Raw genomic sequence first — 16,265 nt, 5'->3', positions numbered from 1 at the left:
GGGTGCTGCGCAGCTTGCCAGGTATCTCTGTCCCCAGCATGTTCATGTACCCTTTAGCTCTGTATGCCTGTGTGTCTGTGCATGATGCTGATGGGGAATGTGAGCTTTGGTCATGCCTGCTGACGTGGGAGATGTGTCTCTGTATGACGCCCGTTGTTGCACTGCTGCTGTGCAGACGGATTGGAGCTGTGGGGGGGTGTACACTTTTTGAGAGTTTTGTGTGTGCTGTGTCTCATGGGTGCGAAGGTGCCTGGGCTGTGCTCTGTTTATTTGATGCATTGGCTGGTTCTGACCTGTGCCACACCTTCTCCTGGGCTGTAGGAGATGGGCTTTGCACTGCTGCTGTCAGGAGTTTATTGTGCCCTTCCAGCCATGTGCAGTGCCGTGCACTGTGTGGTAGTGTGTTGTGTCTGTGCAGTGTGTGGCTGGTTGCCAGCTCTGATTCACAGTGGAGATGCCATTGGCTTCACATCAGCGCTGGAGATCTGGGGCAGTGTTGGAAAAGGTTCAGTGATGCATCTATTCAGGAAGCCAGTGCAGCCTGTGTGGCCGTGGGAGTCTGTCCTGGTAGCCAGCACGGCCACAAAGGGTAGCTATTAAATCCCTGCCAGACTCTGTGAGCCCCTGAGCCTGTTAGGGTGGGATCCCACGGGGACTCATCCCCCAGCTGGCCAACAGGATGATGGATTCGCTCCCATGGAAACTCTGAGGTTAGCAAAGTGGGACCTGTGGGGGCCAGACTTGCTCCCAGTGCCTGGGCCAAGGCTTTGGGAAGGCCCTAGCAATTAACTGAGAACAAAGATAAAATAGAGGGGCAACTATCCTCAAGTGCCCCAGACTGCGACCCCTCTCCAACCCCACATCCATGCCCAAAACCTCCTGACAGCCCCCAGGTTGATGGGGCCAGGTGGACAACGGGACAGGGCATGCGACTCCCCTTCTCTTTGCATGCAGGACACAGTGTGCCCCAGGTCCTGATGAAATGGGAATGGTGCTAGGAGTCCCTGTCCTCGGTCACCATCATGACTCTGCAGAGATCCCAGGCCCCAAACAAAAGCAGACTGAGGGAAGTGAAGCCCAGGGCCAGGCGGGGTGTGTGTGTGTGTCCCAATCCCCTACAGGGCCGGCCCTGCCTCTGTCACGCTTGTCAGTTGCCTTGATTTGGGAGACTTCTTGGACTTGACTCATCTCAAGCCTGTCCCCCAGCAGCAGTGGAAACACCCAGGGACCACCCAAAAACTTTCAAACAGCGCTGGGTAAAGGAGCCTTGGCCTTGCTATGTGTCCCAAAGGTGAGGATGTATTTATCGCCTTGCGTCCCCTCTATTAATAACTCAAATGTTCCCACCTAACACAGATGCATGGCTTTATAACATGGGCCATTTGGAGTACACCCTGTATCCCAGAGCTCTGTACTGTCACTGGGCCCTGAACAGCTATAGAAATCAGTGGGAGCACAAGGCAGTGCCTTGGCTTTAGTGTAGGCAAGCATTTTTCATCCTTAATACAGGTAGCTCCAGAGGGGATGAAAGTAAATATATAAGAAATGCATCTGCTTAAGTGATGGAGGCCCAGGGTAAAAGCCCTGACTGGAGACACCCACCACTGTTGCTGAATGTAGAAGTGACCAGAAGACTAGTCTCTGACTCATGAGAAAGTAGCTGGGTGCACGGTGGATGCTCACAGGTACTGGAGGTGACGTCCTTCAGCCACTCACAGGGGTGGGGAGGGAGGTCCCTCCTGTGGGCCAGAGCAGGGGGAGGCTCCAGGCTGGCTGCTGCAGGCTGCAGTGGGCTGGAGGCTATTTTAAAAGGCCCCTTTCCAGAGCAGGGGGGTTGCAGCCAGCTGAGAAGAGGCTAGAGTTCCCCACTGCAGTGAGATCTTGCCAGGTTTACCCTGAGGCCCCAGGGCGGGATCCTGGAGGTTACAGCTGGCATGTTCCCAAACGCATTTGCAAAGAAATTTTCAACCCTCATCTCACCAGGCAGGACTCGGATTGAGGGGGGGTTGTGCAGGCTGTTGGCTAAGGTGTCCCGCCACAAAGTAGGATGGGTGACCCCACATCAAGGCAGGGAGCACAGGATTGTGTTTGCTGCAGTGAACAGCCTGGAGAGTCAGGCTGGCCTGGGAGCAGAGGCAGAGCCAGCTGAGGAAGCCAGGGCAGGGGTGGTGGGGTTGGATGGGGCAGTGTGGTGCCCTGGGGGTGGGTGGGGGGTGTTGGTGGGGAGTGGCCAGGGTTGCAGGTGAGGGCAGCACCAAAATGGATGAGTCCATGGCTAATGAAGCAAGAGGCTGGGGATTAGGATGGAGGCTTGGAGAGCTGGGAGTTGTGATTCAGGGGTAATGGAGCAGGGGACACTCTGGATTACCAGGGAAGCCCTGGGAGGAGGTTAGCTTCCCCTGCTAAGTTTCCAGGCTAAAGAGTCAAGGTGGGGCACATCGAGCTTCAAAGCACACCAAAGGGCTCCAGGCCAGCAAGAGAACAAACCTCATTCACCGCGGTCCTAGGAAATGCCAGCTGGGCTGAGTCTGCCCTGCTCAGCTGGGGAGTAAGCTGAGCCCACACATGCTCACTACATCTGCCTGCCTGGAGCACTGGCCCAACCCCTCCAGCCTCACCTATTTGCAGCCCAAATGCTCCTGCCACCAGCCTCCCTGCAAAACTTCTGCACTGCAGGCAGCTGTGCTATGCAGTGAGACCATCAGCATGGGAACGGACCCTCTAGCCTGACCCCTTGCTCTGCTCTCCCCACACCTGGGAACAGCTCTCAGACACTGAAGGATACAGCAGGTCCAGTTGCCTTAGGCATGCCAGGATTAACTGTCTCCCTGCTGGACTAGGAGCATTCCCGTAAGTCTCCAAGGGTCTGGCATCCCAGCCCTTGGGTGTCCTGCATCCTAGGACAGGAGGCTTAAGGGCTGGACACTGGTAGGGGTTGGAAGCTCAGACTGAGTATGTCACTGTTAACGTATAGTTCAGCATAGACCTGAGGGATGGTCAGCTATGCTTGCATCCCTGCAGCTCTGGGCTGAAACCCCTTCCCTGCTGTCACACCAGCTGTGTCCTGTGCTCGAGTGTACCCTCAGCATCCAGCTGTGCACAGCAGCATGGTGCTAGAGCTTGTGGCTCAGGACAGACAGGAGCTGGCAGGGTTGTGGGGTGTGTGCCCACTTTCACTGGCAAAGCTGGGAGTGTTGCAGAGCTGCAGGCTGAGGAAATCCCTGGCTTTTGGACCACAGGTTTTCCTGTGGCCTAGTGGCCACAGTGATAGAGCCCCATATTTTGGCTCATTGGAATTGCTCTGTCTGACAGATGGGCAAGGGGGTCCGGCAGTGGAGAGAGCAAATGGGGACATACGGCCATCCTGGCTTGGTGGGTTGGAGCTGCCAGAGAAGTGGCTGGGCGGTGCCATCTCAGGAGCTTGTTGGCAAACAACTTCGGCTGACAGCTCCCTGTGTTGGGGCTACCACTCCACTACTGGGGTAGTTTCTCTGAGCATTGCCCAGGCATCAAAGGACCCCTCCCACCCTCCGCAATCTCCAGGCTGGTGAGCAGAGCAGGAATGTCTGGAGCATGTCTTCTCCATCCCCACTGGAGCCTACTGCCATGCTGTGCTGATGCCCCATGCCTCTCTGGGTAGGAGGAGAGATTACCCTCCTGGTTGGATGCCTTGGCACCGTGCCTTGCTGCCTGCTGGGCTGGGACTGACCGTTAGGCGCTACAGCCCCAGCAGTAGCCCAGCTGCTTTTCCAGCTTCCATGTGTTGCGGATGGTGCAGCACAGGGCAGACAGAGCTGGTACCCTGCTGACTTTGGGGACATATCCATGCCAGCTCCACAGTTTTAAGCCTACTTTGATTCCTGCCCATGGACCAGCAGTTCTGCTCTGAGCTGGACCTGAGCTCAGGGACTTCAGACTGCGCCTGTGGTGGAAACCAGCCTGAATTGCTACTTGGAGCCAAACCCAGGCCTTGTCCCTGGCGCCATGGGGCTCAGCAGCCTCCCATGCTGGACAGAAGAAGCCACTCATTATGTGTCAGTGCTGCTCTCCGCCTGGCCGCCCCAGTGACACCATGCCTGCCACAGGCAAGGACAGAGAGAGAGCCCGCCTACAGCTGGGGATGCCAGAGCCCCCCTTTCGTCCCCCCGACAGCGAAACCTTCCGTTGTGCCAGACCCAAAAACAACTTCAGAAGTTCTCTCCACCCAGCAGTTGGAACCAGGCCTGGAAACTCAGGGGCTGCCGAGTCATCACATTTTCCGTGAAGCAGCAAAGGCTACCACGAGGAGCAGGGGGATGGGGGAGCGCCTGGCAAACTGAGTATTTGAAAGCCGTGCTGGCCTGAGCTGGAGTGGTACAGCAGAATCTGGATAGCCACATCCTGGCCTCCTACAAGGGGGAGAACCCCAGGCTGGGAGATTATCCTTGCACCTGGAACTAGGCTTCATCCAGTCAGGAGCAGAGGTGAGACCTCTGACAGCACGCCCATCAGTGTGGTGTCTTGCTTACATTGATTGCAAGGCAGTAGCTAAAGTGCAGCAGTAAAAGCCCTGTCTGAAACCACTCCGGGCTACCCCACTGGAAAGTGCCAACCTCAGAGCAGAGCAGAGTCATCCTCAGGTTTGCCCTGGCACTGCACATACTATCCTTTACGTGAGGTGCCCCGGCATGGAGCTGGTGGCACAGGGCTTGTCCCCTTTGGGGCATCTGCCAGGCTTAAGCATTACTCTCCATGCTTGGAGGAAATAAGGGACCTGCGTGGGAAGCACCAGCTTGGGTGAGGAGAGGGGATGAGCATAAAGCTGGGTAGCACAGTTGGTGCCTAAGACGGTGGAGAGTGGGGGGGTATCCCTGAGTGTTGCAGGGTCTGTGCACGGGCTCAGCATGGCGTCAGCCAGCAGGCAATGCTCTTGAAGCTGGGCATAGTGCGGAGTCTGGGAAAGCACCTGCAAACTGCTGCCAGGGGAAAACCTCATGGGCACAGGCACTGCCACTCAATCCGAAGGGACTCCACCTCAACAGGAATGCCTGTCACCCAGAGAGGGCTCGGTGCAGTGTGACATAGCCTTGGCCTGGCACTACGCCATAAGTGACACCATCACTATGCAGAGGACCCTGTGCCTGAATCCAGAAGCACAACCCTCCTGTCCCTCTGCACGAGCACTGCCATCGCTCCCTGGGCAGGACCTCCTGCAGGCAGCCTGATGCCCTGCCAGGGAGCTTGTGTTGCCCAGCAGCCCAGCAATATGGGGTACCGGTGCCACTGGACCTCCTGCTCTGGGAACTGGGCTGAAGGCAGCTGCCCAGGCTCCTGTCCTGCCTTGGCCCAGAAGCAAAGTCTGTCTGGTCCCCATCCTCTCTTTGTAACCACCAGCATTGCGTACTGCCCCAGGCCATGACTTCAACCTGCTGCCACCCCCCAAAATTGCTGAGTGATGGCTGGGGTTGTGAGGGAGCAACAAGGGGTAAGGCTGTTCCTCGGGACAGAGCCCTTGGAGGGTGTGGGTGCTGCTGAGACCTCTCCATTTGCAAGGCTCAGGCCAGCCGCACAGCACAAACCCTGAATTCCAGGATACTGGGATGCTCTTTCTTCAACTCCTTGTGGGTCTTTAACCACACTGAGCCCTACCAGCACTGCTACCTGCCTCCCACCCCATGCTTTCAAACCTTGGAGCTCTTCCCATTCTGGAGAGGGGCAAGGTCCCAGGGCATCTCCCAGTAGTCAGGCTGAGGGGGATAGGCACCGTTTCTGCAGGGCAGGACTGTGCTCAGAGCCAAGCACACTGATGCTGGCCAGGTTGCTGGGAAGGCAAAGAGGCAAAGGAGCAACTCTCTCGTGCTTGGGCGATGTTCTGCGCTCACCCCTCCTTGCAGCCAGCGACAGACAAGACCTGGCAGCAGGGCCCATGATGCCTGCGGCTGTGAACCAGGTGCCTGGAGACCTGGGAAGAGCAGGGCTGTGAGTTACTCAGAGCACACCCAGCAAGCCGGCAGAGCCGGGTAGACCTGCTCTGTCCTCTTGGGGTGTGGGTAACTGCCCTGGGGCTGAACAGACTCAGGAGTCACTTTCCTCTGGCCAGGACAAGAGACGCCAAGTCTCCTGGGAGGGGCTTGTGGCAGTCTGGAATGTGCCTGCCGCACACCGTCTGCAAGCAGTGCTACGGCAGCATCTGAACTGCCTGGAAGACCCACATCCCATTGCCAGCATCCTGAGAAGCCATTGGGGGGCTGAGCTCCCACCCTGGGACACAGCCCCAGCGTCCCAGCACCAAGGCAGCGCCAGCACAGAGCCAGCACAGGGTAACAGCAGAGGTGCCTGGTACTGCCAGAAAATCCACTCTCACATAGCCAAGAAGGGTGTGTTGCTGGCAGCACAACAGGAGCAGGCACCCAGTGCCTCCCCACGCCTCACTACGCTGGAAAGCCAGGGTACGAATCCCCCCAGCTCCCAATCGCACAGGCACAGCAGCGTAATGCCCGTCTATGCCTATCACACATGCACCGAGGCTGCCCTGCCCTCTGCAGCCTGCCTCAGCAGGCTACGCGCGAGGTTTTGCCCACGCTGTACCTGAGTGCGGGGCTGGCCCTGACATTCCCCAGGAAGATTCACAGTCCCTTCCCCACTGTACACACCTCGACTTCAAACGCACATCCGAGAAGGGAGGGGGCAAAAGAGTGGGACCCATACCTCTCCTGGTGGGCATCCGCAGCGGAGGTCCACAGCTCGTCCCCGTGAGCTTGGCGCGCACAGTGCCGGTTATGCACGCTCACACTTGCTCACTATTTACTGCTGCTTGTGCATGGCCCTGACGTTCAAGTCTGGGCTGGTCCTGAAGGAAGGCCCGCCTGGGCTCGCCCAGCATCTCACTCAAAAACTGCAGGACACCATGGAGGAGGGATCAGATGGATGGAGATGTCTACTGCTGCCCCATAACCGCAGGGGTTTGCACCCTGGAGAAAGTAGGAGGACTGTGCTGTGCCTGCAGGCACAAGAGAGGCACCACACCTGCAGGCTTGGTGTTGCCGTTTCCTCACACCTCCCTGCAGACAGCCCTCCTTTGCATTGCCTCAAGCATTGCATGTCTAGCTTGAGCCCTGGGGAAGAATCCTTGTGGAGGGACCCTTGTAGGCAGCACACACTCCTTCACATCACTGCAGGGAGGGGCAAGGAGGGCCCTGAGGCCATGACGGAGCTAACACAGACAGCCAGTCCCGTGAATGGCTTGGAGGTGCCTGTGGGCTGTGATTAGCTCCATTTTGCTGCCCTGGGTCCCATCATGCCACCCATCACCCTGGAGTGAGAGCTTCCTGGTTCCTCTTAGCCCCCCTCTGGGAAATGGATGGAGAAGAGATGGTGCGTTGGCTCAGGAGGTACAAGCCCCCGACAAGAGGGTGCCCGGGATGGCAATCACTTATCCTCAGCCAGATGAGTTGGTGGCCTGTGTTGAAGCTAGATGGTCCTTGGGGGTCAGGGAGGGGCATCTTGCCGGTGATTCAGAGGAAAGCTGAGACAATGGGAAGAGGTCTGAAGGCATCTCCTCACTCATCTTGGCAGTCGTGGCAGGAGGGTGTGCAAGAACCACCATGGTGCGTGTGGGGACTCGTCTCCTGTACTCCCAGTGAAAAACAAAGCCTAGAGCTCGTGTTTTTTGTCTCTTGGTACACTGCTGGAAGGATTAGCCTGGCTTAGGCCCATATGGGAGCAGTGGGATCCAGTATCTGCTATGTGGTGCATGAAAGGGACTTCTACCCCTTTTGCATTTGTCCCTTTTCAGTCCCAGAAGGACTTTGTTTCTGCTGCAGGTTTGAGGGTTTAAGCCTTCCCATCACGGTCACCAGTGGCTCCCCCCATGCCTCCCCAGCTGGGCAAAGTTGTCTTTGCAGAGAAAAGGGAAAAAGAAGGCAACGCACCGGCTCAGTCCAGACCAGACTGACTATGCTGAAGGGGCAGGGGAAAGCCCTGGACACTGCTGTCATGCTCAGCAACTATGCAAAAACACAGCCTCCAAATTTGGAAAGTAACTCTGTTTCCAAATCCCACCATGAACTGAAAAAAACAGCCTAGCCCCTTTGGTTCAAAGTTTCCTGTGTAAAAACAGACCTGCCAGATGGCTGCATTTGCACACAAAGGTTTTGTTTTCCGGGAGAAAGGTCTCTTTTTCAGAGGAGTAAACATGGGCCTCCCCATCTTGTATCCCCAGGCTATCTGCCTGCCTGGCAGCTCAGGGTGAAGGCAGGGTAAGGTCCTATCTTGTTGCCTGGCTGCATTCCCTCTCGCACATCCTCTCTGTCAGCAAGGCCTCTGCAAACAAACTGCTGCCTTCAGCAACACCAGCACCACGGACATACTGAGCCCTGCAGCCTGGCCTGCCCTGCAGGTGCCAAATCCTGGCAGGCTGCAGCAGCTGAGGCTCTGTGCACACCTCCCCTTAGCACCGTGTTGCCTGGAGGGCCCCTGGAGGCAGGGAACTGTTATGGGATGGTGCTGTGTAAGGGCAGAGCTGGTCCTTAAGCAACGGGAGCAATGCCTGCCCACGGAGAACGCCGTGCACTGCTATAGCCCCAGGGCCCTGCGGCATGGCTTCTAGGGGTGCTTGCCTCCTGGCTTGGTGGTACCTGCTTCCCTTCAGAGCTGCAGCTCCTTGGATTTTCCTGCAGCACCCGGAGCCAAACACAACGCGAGTACATCTCTTTGGCTGTCAGTCGTGCCTGCTACTTTCCAAGGTCAGCCCCCAAAAGAAGGCAACTCTGCTCCTCCTCAGGAGCAGGAACAGCCAGTGAACCCCTACCCTGGCTCTCCTCCCTCCAGCTCAACCCTGGGGCTACTTTCCCCAGGCTGATGCTCATTTGGGGCTGGCATTGCTCCAGTCTGGCTGACTCCTCCACCACTTTTAGCCCCTGGGAGACTGCCATAGGTTGCATTCACCCATCACGGTGTGCAGAGGCAGCTTAGGTCAGCACCAGGAAGCAGTATTGCTGGTCTGGTTTTCTCCTTTTCGGAAGCTGCTTCTTGGGTCTGATCTTGGCCATGAGTGCATTTCTCACAGCTGGTAATTGCTAAAGGGCTTCATCACACAAGCTTTTCATCACCCAGGTGGTGGTGCAATTCTGGAGCATGGGTGAAGCAGTCACAGAGGGATGCAGAATCAGACCCTCCACTATTGCCTGCCAGGAGTTTTGCTCCAGAGCCCTGTGATCTCTCCTCAGCCTCTGCTGCTTGATTTGCAGCAATGAGACCACTCATAGGGTCTTGCAGAGTGACCCAGAGCTCAGCCCTGGTTGCCCAGGGGTTCCTGACAAAGGGTCCCAAGGGTAATGCTGATGGAAATGGAAATCCTGGCTTGAGAGACTGGGTGTGGGGGCATGGAGGGGCTGTGGGGCCTGAAGATCTTCACAGATACCAGACTTGGAGAGCTAGTCACTACTAAAGGACTGGCAGAAGCTATTTTCATTGTTGTGGCCCAGCTAGGACCTGCCACACAAGCCCTGCCTCAGTTTACCATTCATGCATGGGGAAGGAGAGCTGCTCTGCAGCCTCAGGTGAGGGAGGGAGAGCAGACAGAGAAGCTGTGAGACACCCCAGTAATGGGCACTCCAGAAAGCATTACCAAGCCTCCTAATTCTCCTCCTGGGCTGTCATTAGCAGTGAGTTTGGCAGCTGAGCTGTGAAGCCACGCTGTCCTGCTTCTCCCATGGGTGGTGCAGGTGGGCTGCTCTGGCTGCAAGGTTCAGTTGGTGTTTCCCAGACGGGCTGGGAGAATTGGCTGTGCTGGCTCCAGGGATTGGGAGGGACATCTCCCAAGGCTTGGGGGTATCAGCCGGGCTGCAGTTCGACTTGAGCAGCCTGGCTGCTGCACGAGCCTAAAACAACAAACATTGAAGAGTAAGGGAATGTTTTGCTGCTTTTTGCTAGTCAAATGGTTTCCTGTTTTGTAAGCAGCTCTTCCAGCACCACTGGAGCAGAGATCTTGTCCAAGCAAAGCCTGGTCCCACAGTGGAGCCAGCCCTGCTCCTCACTGGGGAGATAAGTCCATGCTTCCTGGACATCTGACAGAGAAAAAAGCCATAAGAGATTGGCTCTAGGAGCAGCTGAGATATTTATCGGAGACCTGCTGTAGGAGACAACATTAATCTCTTATTCTCTGGGCTGAAAGCACACTATGAATCTGTTGTCTTGCCTAGACTGACCTAGACTGGGCATTGCCTGTTTATACAGCTTCACTGGTGTTTAATATGGGCAGCTTTCCATGGCCTAAGAAACCTGTCATGTGCATGGCCAGCCTATGGTGTCCTACCTGCTCGACACCTCCTCCAAGTCTCTCTGTCGCTCCATTTCACGGCCTCATGGCCCAGGACGCTGAAGGAGAGTCTGTGGGCAGTCCGATTCACCGAGGCCTGGAGCAGCTCGGGGGTGCAGTTGGGACAGCTGGGTGAGTGAGGGATGGTTGTGTCCTGGAGAGTCTCGTAGCCTGGCAGGGGAACATCAGCCAGAGGGAAAGGAGAGCAGGGCTGCATAAGAGCTGTTTGAGACTGGAGACATGTTCAGAAGATAAGACAGGGGTGGCAATCCAGGCTAAGTCCTGTGCAGGGAGCATGTAGAGTGCCCTATGCTCAGCATTGCCTACTTTGAGCTGGGAGAACTTCCTGCAGGAAAGTCTTGGTGTTGCAGTGCTTAGGTGGGAAGCTGCTGAAGGCAGAGGGTGGGGGGAGATCACCCCACAGCAAGCCACTGTGCCTTGTTTCTTGGAAGCTTGGAGCAGGCCTCTCCACCTCCATCACAACCGCTCCTCCCAGCCAGGCCCTGGAGACTGACCACCCTCGCAGCTGCTAAGGGTAACAGAGTTGTTATGGACATGCATGTTAGGGTTGTTAGCAGAGTGCAGTGCCCTTGCTGTCATTCCAGCCTTGAGGTCCATCCTTTCTCCCCTTGTTTGCAGTTGTGCACGTGGTAAGGTGCATACCACCCTGCCTAGTGGTGCTGCCCACCCAATATCCTTTGCTGTTCCTCTGCCTCTGGCCCCAGACCCCACTGCCCATCTTCTCCACGTTTTCTTCTGTCTGTGACCGACCTCCTCTCCGCCCTGGAAGCTACCCAGGGCTGGCCTGCAATGAGCAAGGGCAGGGGGACTATCCCACCAGGCCTCCGGGGAAATGCAGAGATATTTTCTCTGTTGACAAACATCATCTTTCCCTGAAGTTGCTGAGGAATACTAAGAAAAGGCTCTTAGCCGAAACAGCAAGCCCGCAAGCATCAGCCTCTGGGGACTGTCTGACCCTTGGAGGAGAGACAGGCAGAGGGGATGCTGACACACAGCGTGGCCGCCACTGCTCAAATCAGTCCTAGCTCCTTGTGGGAGACAGGAGCCATCTGGACCTCCTCAGAGTCCATCCTAGATCCACGCATGCTCAGCCATCCCTGACCACAACAAGAACATAAAACAGGCCCTTGCAGGAATGGAGAAAGACACAAATCTGGCAGGCTATCAACTGGGGGCTCCTGTCAGCACCCTTGGGTCCAGATGCAGCTGGCGCTGCAGGATGTAACACAACCCACAGCCTCTCCTAGGCAGGATCAGGCAGGAGGGCTTTCTGTCTGGCCCAGCACATGCCTGGAGTTTGCTGCATTGCCTGCCTCAGTGCAGCAGTGTGGCTAAAAATGCAGAGAGCTCTGCAGGGTCCCCCCGGCTGGACTCCACGCCCCAAAAGTGGAAGGGCCCAAATGACCAGCTGAGGCGGCCTTGCTAGCCTTGCTGTATTTGCTGGCAGCCCTTGTGTCTGTGGAGAGGCTCGAAAGACTCATAGAAGGAGCACAACTGCCTCGGGGACTGTGAGAGGAGGCTGAGATGCCCCTTTGCTGGACATGATGCTGCTGAGCAACGTGGTCTGCTCAGATGTAATGGTGCCAGGATGGCCTGGAGGGTAACTTGCCCCGGGTGAGAAAAGACCCTTCCCCTAGCCCACATCTTTCTGGGAGGATGGGTCCATCTCCTAGCAGTGCCAGAGAGAGGGTTGGGAGGAGATGTGCTGTGTCCAACTTCACACCCTTCCCCATAGTCCTCAGTGATATGTAGTTGTGCTCGGCCAGTGACCCACGAGCTTTCTCATCCTCTCCCACAGTTTGCAGCTGCACTGGTCCATCCTGCTGGCTCGATCCTGATATCCCAGACACAGGGCAGAGCACAATATGCACGCTCTGGGGTGTAGGGGTACTCACCCTTTCCCAAAATGCACGTGCAGTTCAGCACCCCTTGCCAACAGGGTCCACTGCTCCCGGTAAACCACAGCCAAGGTATTGGAGGGGAAGGACTAGCCTGTGGACCAGAAACAGGGGCAGATCTGTATATCTGTGCAGTGATCTATCTGCTAGGTATCACGGCCTTGACTTGGTGCCCTTCCCACACAGTGGCAGAGGCATCAGCAGTGCTGCAGAAAGCAGCCCCGAGCTTGCTGAAATCTGTGTTGGGGCTTTTGAAGCTACACTGTACAGAAACAGATGTCCTGCCCACTGGCCCCAGGCTGCTGGGAACATGCCCTACCTGCTAGCAAACCCTGTGGGGCTGGTGTGAAGCACAGGGAACAGGCCTGTGGGTCTCATCTCCTGCCCTTGCATGCACCCCGCGCTCTCAGTGTGTAAGGCAATCCTCAGGCCCCTGTGTGGGACCCCTTATCCCCTTACCCAGGGTTGCTGCACACACCACGCTGGGCCCAGTGCCACCGCTCGTTCCCCATGCTGGGCAGGAGCTGTGTGCAAGGAGAAGGCGTACCATGGCCATGGGTGAAGGAGAGATCTACAGCCAGCTGCTGCAGCTCATATAGGGCTGGCAAAGCAAAGCTTTCTTGGGCAAAAAGTCCAATGCCTGTGCTGCATCAGGGACATCACTGTCACCAGCGGCTGCCTTAATTTAGCCTCCAGTGCCCAAAGCCACGTGGCTCCATCCTCTGTTATCTGTGCCTGCTGGCAGGAAAGATGTCCCTTGCCTGAGAGCAGCTGGGAACCCACTTTAGCCCCAACAGCAGAAGGAAAACAGCTTAAAAAGCTTGCAGTTTCTTAGCATTTCCTCTAGATCTAGAACATTTGTGGCTTCCAGCATGATGGTTTCCCCACAATGAGCTGACATGAAAATCCCTGCTGCCTGGAGCCCAGGGGGTAAAACAGACCCCATGTGCTGCGTACTCTTGTGGCTAAAACTCAAGGCTGTGGGGGGGCAGCGAGTAAGAAGGGAAGTAAGGAGGCACCACTTAGCAGAAGGAATGCATGGCCTAACACAAAGACTTCCTGATTTGCTGAGGCCAGAAAACACTATCCAAAATGTCTTGCAAGAGCAGACAGGCTCACGTACTCGCACGCACGCACTGCCTTGCCTTGGCGAAGCTGGCTTGCTGTGCAGTGGCAGACAGCATCTCAGGGGAAGCTGCTTTGTGCAGATCAGCTTATTTCTCTGCACTGCTGCCCTCTGGCTGCATCAGTGCATCTCGCCTGAAGTACAGTGAGTTCCACCTCCAGACCTAGAGATCAGGTCTGCTTCTGTGTGGCAGCACAGGCTTCTCGCTCTTGCATACTGCACAGTGGCACAGGGATCTCCTTTAGGAGGAAATCAACATGTTCTAGTGTACTGTCAGCCAAGTGTGGATGCCAGCACCTCAGTGCTGATGTACAGGATGGAGGACTTCAGTTTAGGGAATTAGTGTCATTTGCACATGAAATTTATCTCACATGATCCTGACCGTCTGGGTACTAGGTCCTGTCTGTAGGCCATGCCCTGCTGTGCTCCAGACAGAAGTGTCTTGGCAATATTTGGGGCCAGGAGGCTGAACCTCTTGCTGTGCCCAAGGGGCATCATGCAGTCTCTGCAGCGGAGCATAGCAATGGATTCGCCTTTGCAGTTGGTGGCAAGGGCTTTTCCATAGGCTGTCCCACCTGCTTACCCATACTCTGGCACTTTAGAAGAATCTAGAAAAACAGAATAGAAGGGTTGGGAAAACATGGTTTTAATTTGAAGATCTGTCAGTCCTGAACTCTACCGTTTGCCCAGGAAAAGAGGAAGAGGCTGTTGGGGTGAGTTATGCAAGTACCTATATAAAGAAAAGGTGTCTCCTGTCCAGCAGCAAGCAGTCTAGCTAGCAACTGAAAGGGGAGCCCTTGGAGAGCCAAGCTCTTGCATTGGCTTCGTTGTATAGGGCTGATCTTTCAGACAGCCCCAACATATCCACATGTCCTAGACTTCAAGCAGAAGCTTCTAGTAAATCCTCCCTGGTCCGCAATATGCAGTGCACAAGGCCCTTTGGCCCTAGGTATCTGCATTAATATGTTTGCCCTGTGTTCAGGTCTTATGGGGCATGGTACAGTCAGTGTCACATGCTTGATCTGTTTTTAGAAAGTTTGAGAAAATTAGCCCCAGTGGAGTGGCAAATTCAGTAGCTGTTTGACTCGCTGCTCTACGGGCACCTATTTCTGCACCAGGCATCGGCTAGGTGTGGGCTATTTTTAACTGTCCCTAGTTTATTCTCTCCTTTCTAGCTGTTATCACAGGTCAGGAGATGATTTGTGTGCTCTTTACGAAAAACTCACTGCTGATCCCAGACCAGATAAGACTGTGGAAAGCCAGTGCTGCTTCCCCCAAGCCCAGCAATGTGTGGGTGCAGGCTCTCTCACAGCAGAAATGGAAGTGACTACTTTCTAACCGCTTCCTTTCTCTCTGGGTCTCTCTCTCCCTCCTGCCCCTCCTGACAATTTCGTTTCCTGTTATTGATAACGGCCTTTGCACTCAGCGAGAGGTCACCATGCTCTGTGCCCCCACAAGCAGCAAAAGGAAACAGCCTTGGGGCTGGAGAAAGCAGAGCTGTGCAAAGCCAGTCTCCAGCTGAGCTTCACTGGGGGCAGGCAGCAAAGCTCACTCTTCACCTTTGGGTGCTGAGGTCCCTGCTGCTAAGGTGTGCAGAGCGCCAAGGGACCCAGGTGTCCAGGGTCTGAATGACGTAACAGCTCTTCAGGAATTTCAGGCCTTTTTGTGCCCTCTTCTAGGCAGCTGCTTTGACCCCTCTGATGTGGGGATGGAAGGTCTCAAGGGGTGGGGGTTCTTGCCTCTGGGAACCCCCTCTGTTCTCACACACCTCACAGTGTTTTTGCAAACAGTTGCTGTGGTCTAGAGCCTCCCACGGGGACACGTGTGCGTCTCTTGGACATGGGCAAACCACTGTTCACCATCACTCAGCCAAGTCTCCTGTGTGAAGCAGACAGCTCAACCCGCAGGGAAAACTGAGGCATGCAAAAGTTTCCAGGCAGCCTTTCCAAAAGTATGGCACTCTCTGAGGCACCAGGAAAGGTTCATGGCAAACTTAGCGTGGCAGGTGCAAGCCCAACTGACACGTGGAAAAACAAGATGCTACTAAAGGTGCTGGGGCTGTGTCCTTTAGCAGCTGGCAGCCCTTTGAGATGCAGGCAGTATGTTCTGGGTGGCCAGGTAGCCCTGTGGCTCCTGCTGTGCCTCTGTGGTTCCTCTTCTTGCATTTTCTGGATAACAAGCCAAAGTCTCAGCACCTTGGAGATCTGCTCCCATAAATTGGCCTAAATCCCCTCCACCCTCACCATTAGATTTGGTAGCAATCTGATATGCATGAAGCTAAAATGAATGGGGAGGTTTTCTTCCCACGTGGGGAGGGGAATAAACCATGCTGATAAAAAGCACGTTCATGCTAGGAGAACACCTTTCCCGAGGGGATTGCGTATTGGTGTAACTGTTCCTGTGCCCACGTACCCCACTTTAGTCCATAGCAATACCAACTCTGTGATCTTCCTAGCACCACAAAGGTGAGGCTGACCATACACCTATGCCTTTTTAGCTGAAAAGTTGGAGGAAAGCTCAGCTTGTTTACAAAAGATGTGGAAGAATGCCTAATTCCAGAAACTAAAGTCTGTTCTGCTCAACAGTCATTCAAAGAAGAAAAAACCTCAGTTAAACAAAAATCCAAGTGATAAGCTATCCTCTTGCTTCTCCTTGAGGAGGGAGGCTGGCAAGTTCTGGGGCTGATGCCTTGAAAAAATGAAGCAGCAGTTGCTAAAGTGCTTTCTGCCAGAACTGAGCAGGGGCAGGAGTAAACTCTGCAGGCTTGCTGGCAACAGGGAAGAAGGTCACATGTCCACTCCCTCCTGCCCTCCCTTCCCTGGAGTAGCTTCGTCCCAGCGGAATGTTTGAGGGTCTGGGCTAGTGTGCAGCACTGCTCAGTGGTCTCTGAGCTCCCTGCAGCCCTGCTGGCACACTGCAATGG

The 16,265-nt window shown here is 55.5% G+C and overlaps 1 protein-coding gene across 2 annotated transcripts in view; it reads right to left on the bottom strand.

Moving 5' to 3' along the window:
* The window catches only part of LOC112983865 (receptor-type tyrosine-protein phosphatase V-like), a 44,002-nt gene extending 37,259 nt beyond the window's left edge, over positions 1-6,743 (bottom strand). Inside the window, exons 1-2 of one of the 2 annotated variants that reach the window (XM_026101244.2) lie at positions 6,688-6,743; positions 5,862-5,941 (exon numbers count right to left, since the gene is read on the bottom strand). In XM_026101244.2, the coding sequence (XP_025957029.2) occupies positions 5,862-5,907 (46 nt within the window). In that variant the 5' untranslated portion in view covers positions 5,908-5,941; positions 6,688-6,743. The remainder of the gene's footprint in view (positions 1-5,861; positions 5,942-6,687) is intronic. The other variant, XM_064498230.1, reaches the window with a different exon arrangement.
* Between the last annotated feature and the right edge of the window lie 9,522 nt (positions 6,744-16,265).

The sequence above is a fragment of the Dromaius novaehollandiae genome, chromosome 27 (assembly GCF_036370855.1).
Source record: "Dromaius novaehollandiae isolate bDroNov1 chromosome 27, bDroNov1.hap1, whole genome shotgun sequence".
Lineage (NCBI taxonomy): Eukaryota > Metazoa > Chordata > Aves > Casuariiformes > Dromaiidae > Dromaius > Dromaius novaehollandiae.
This window is presented reverse-complemented; position numbering and strand designations above follow the sequence as displayed.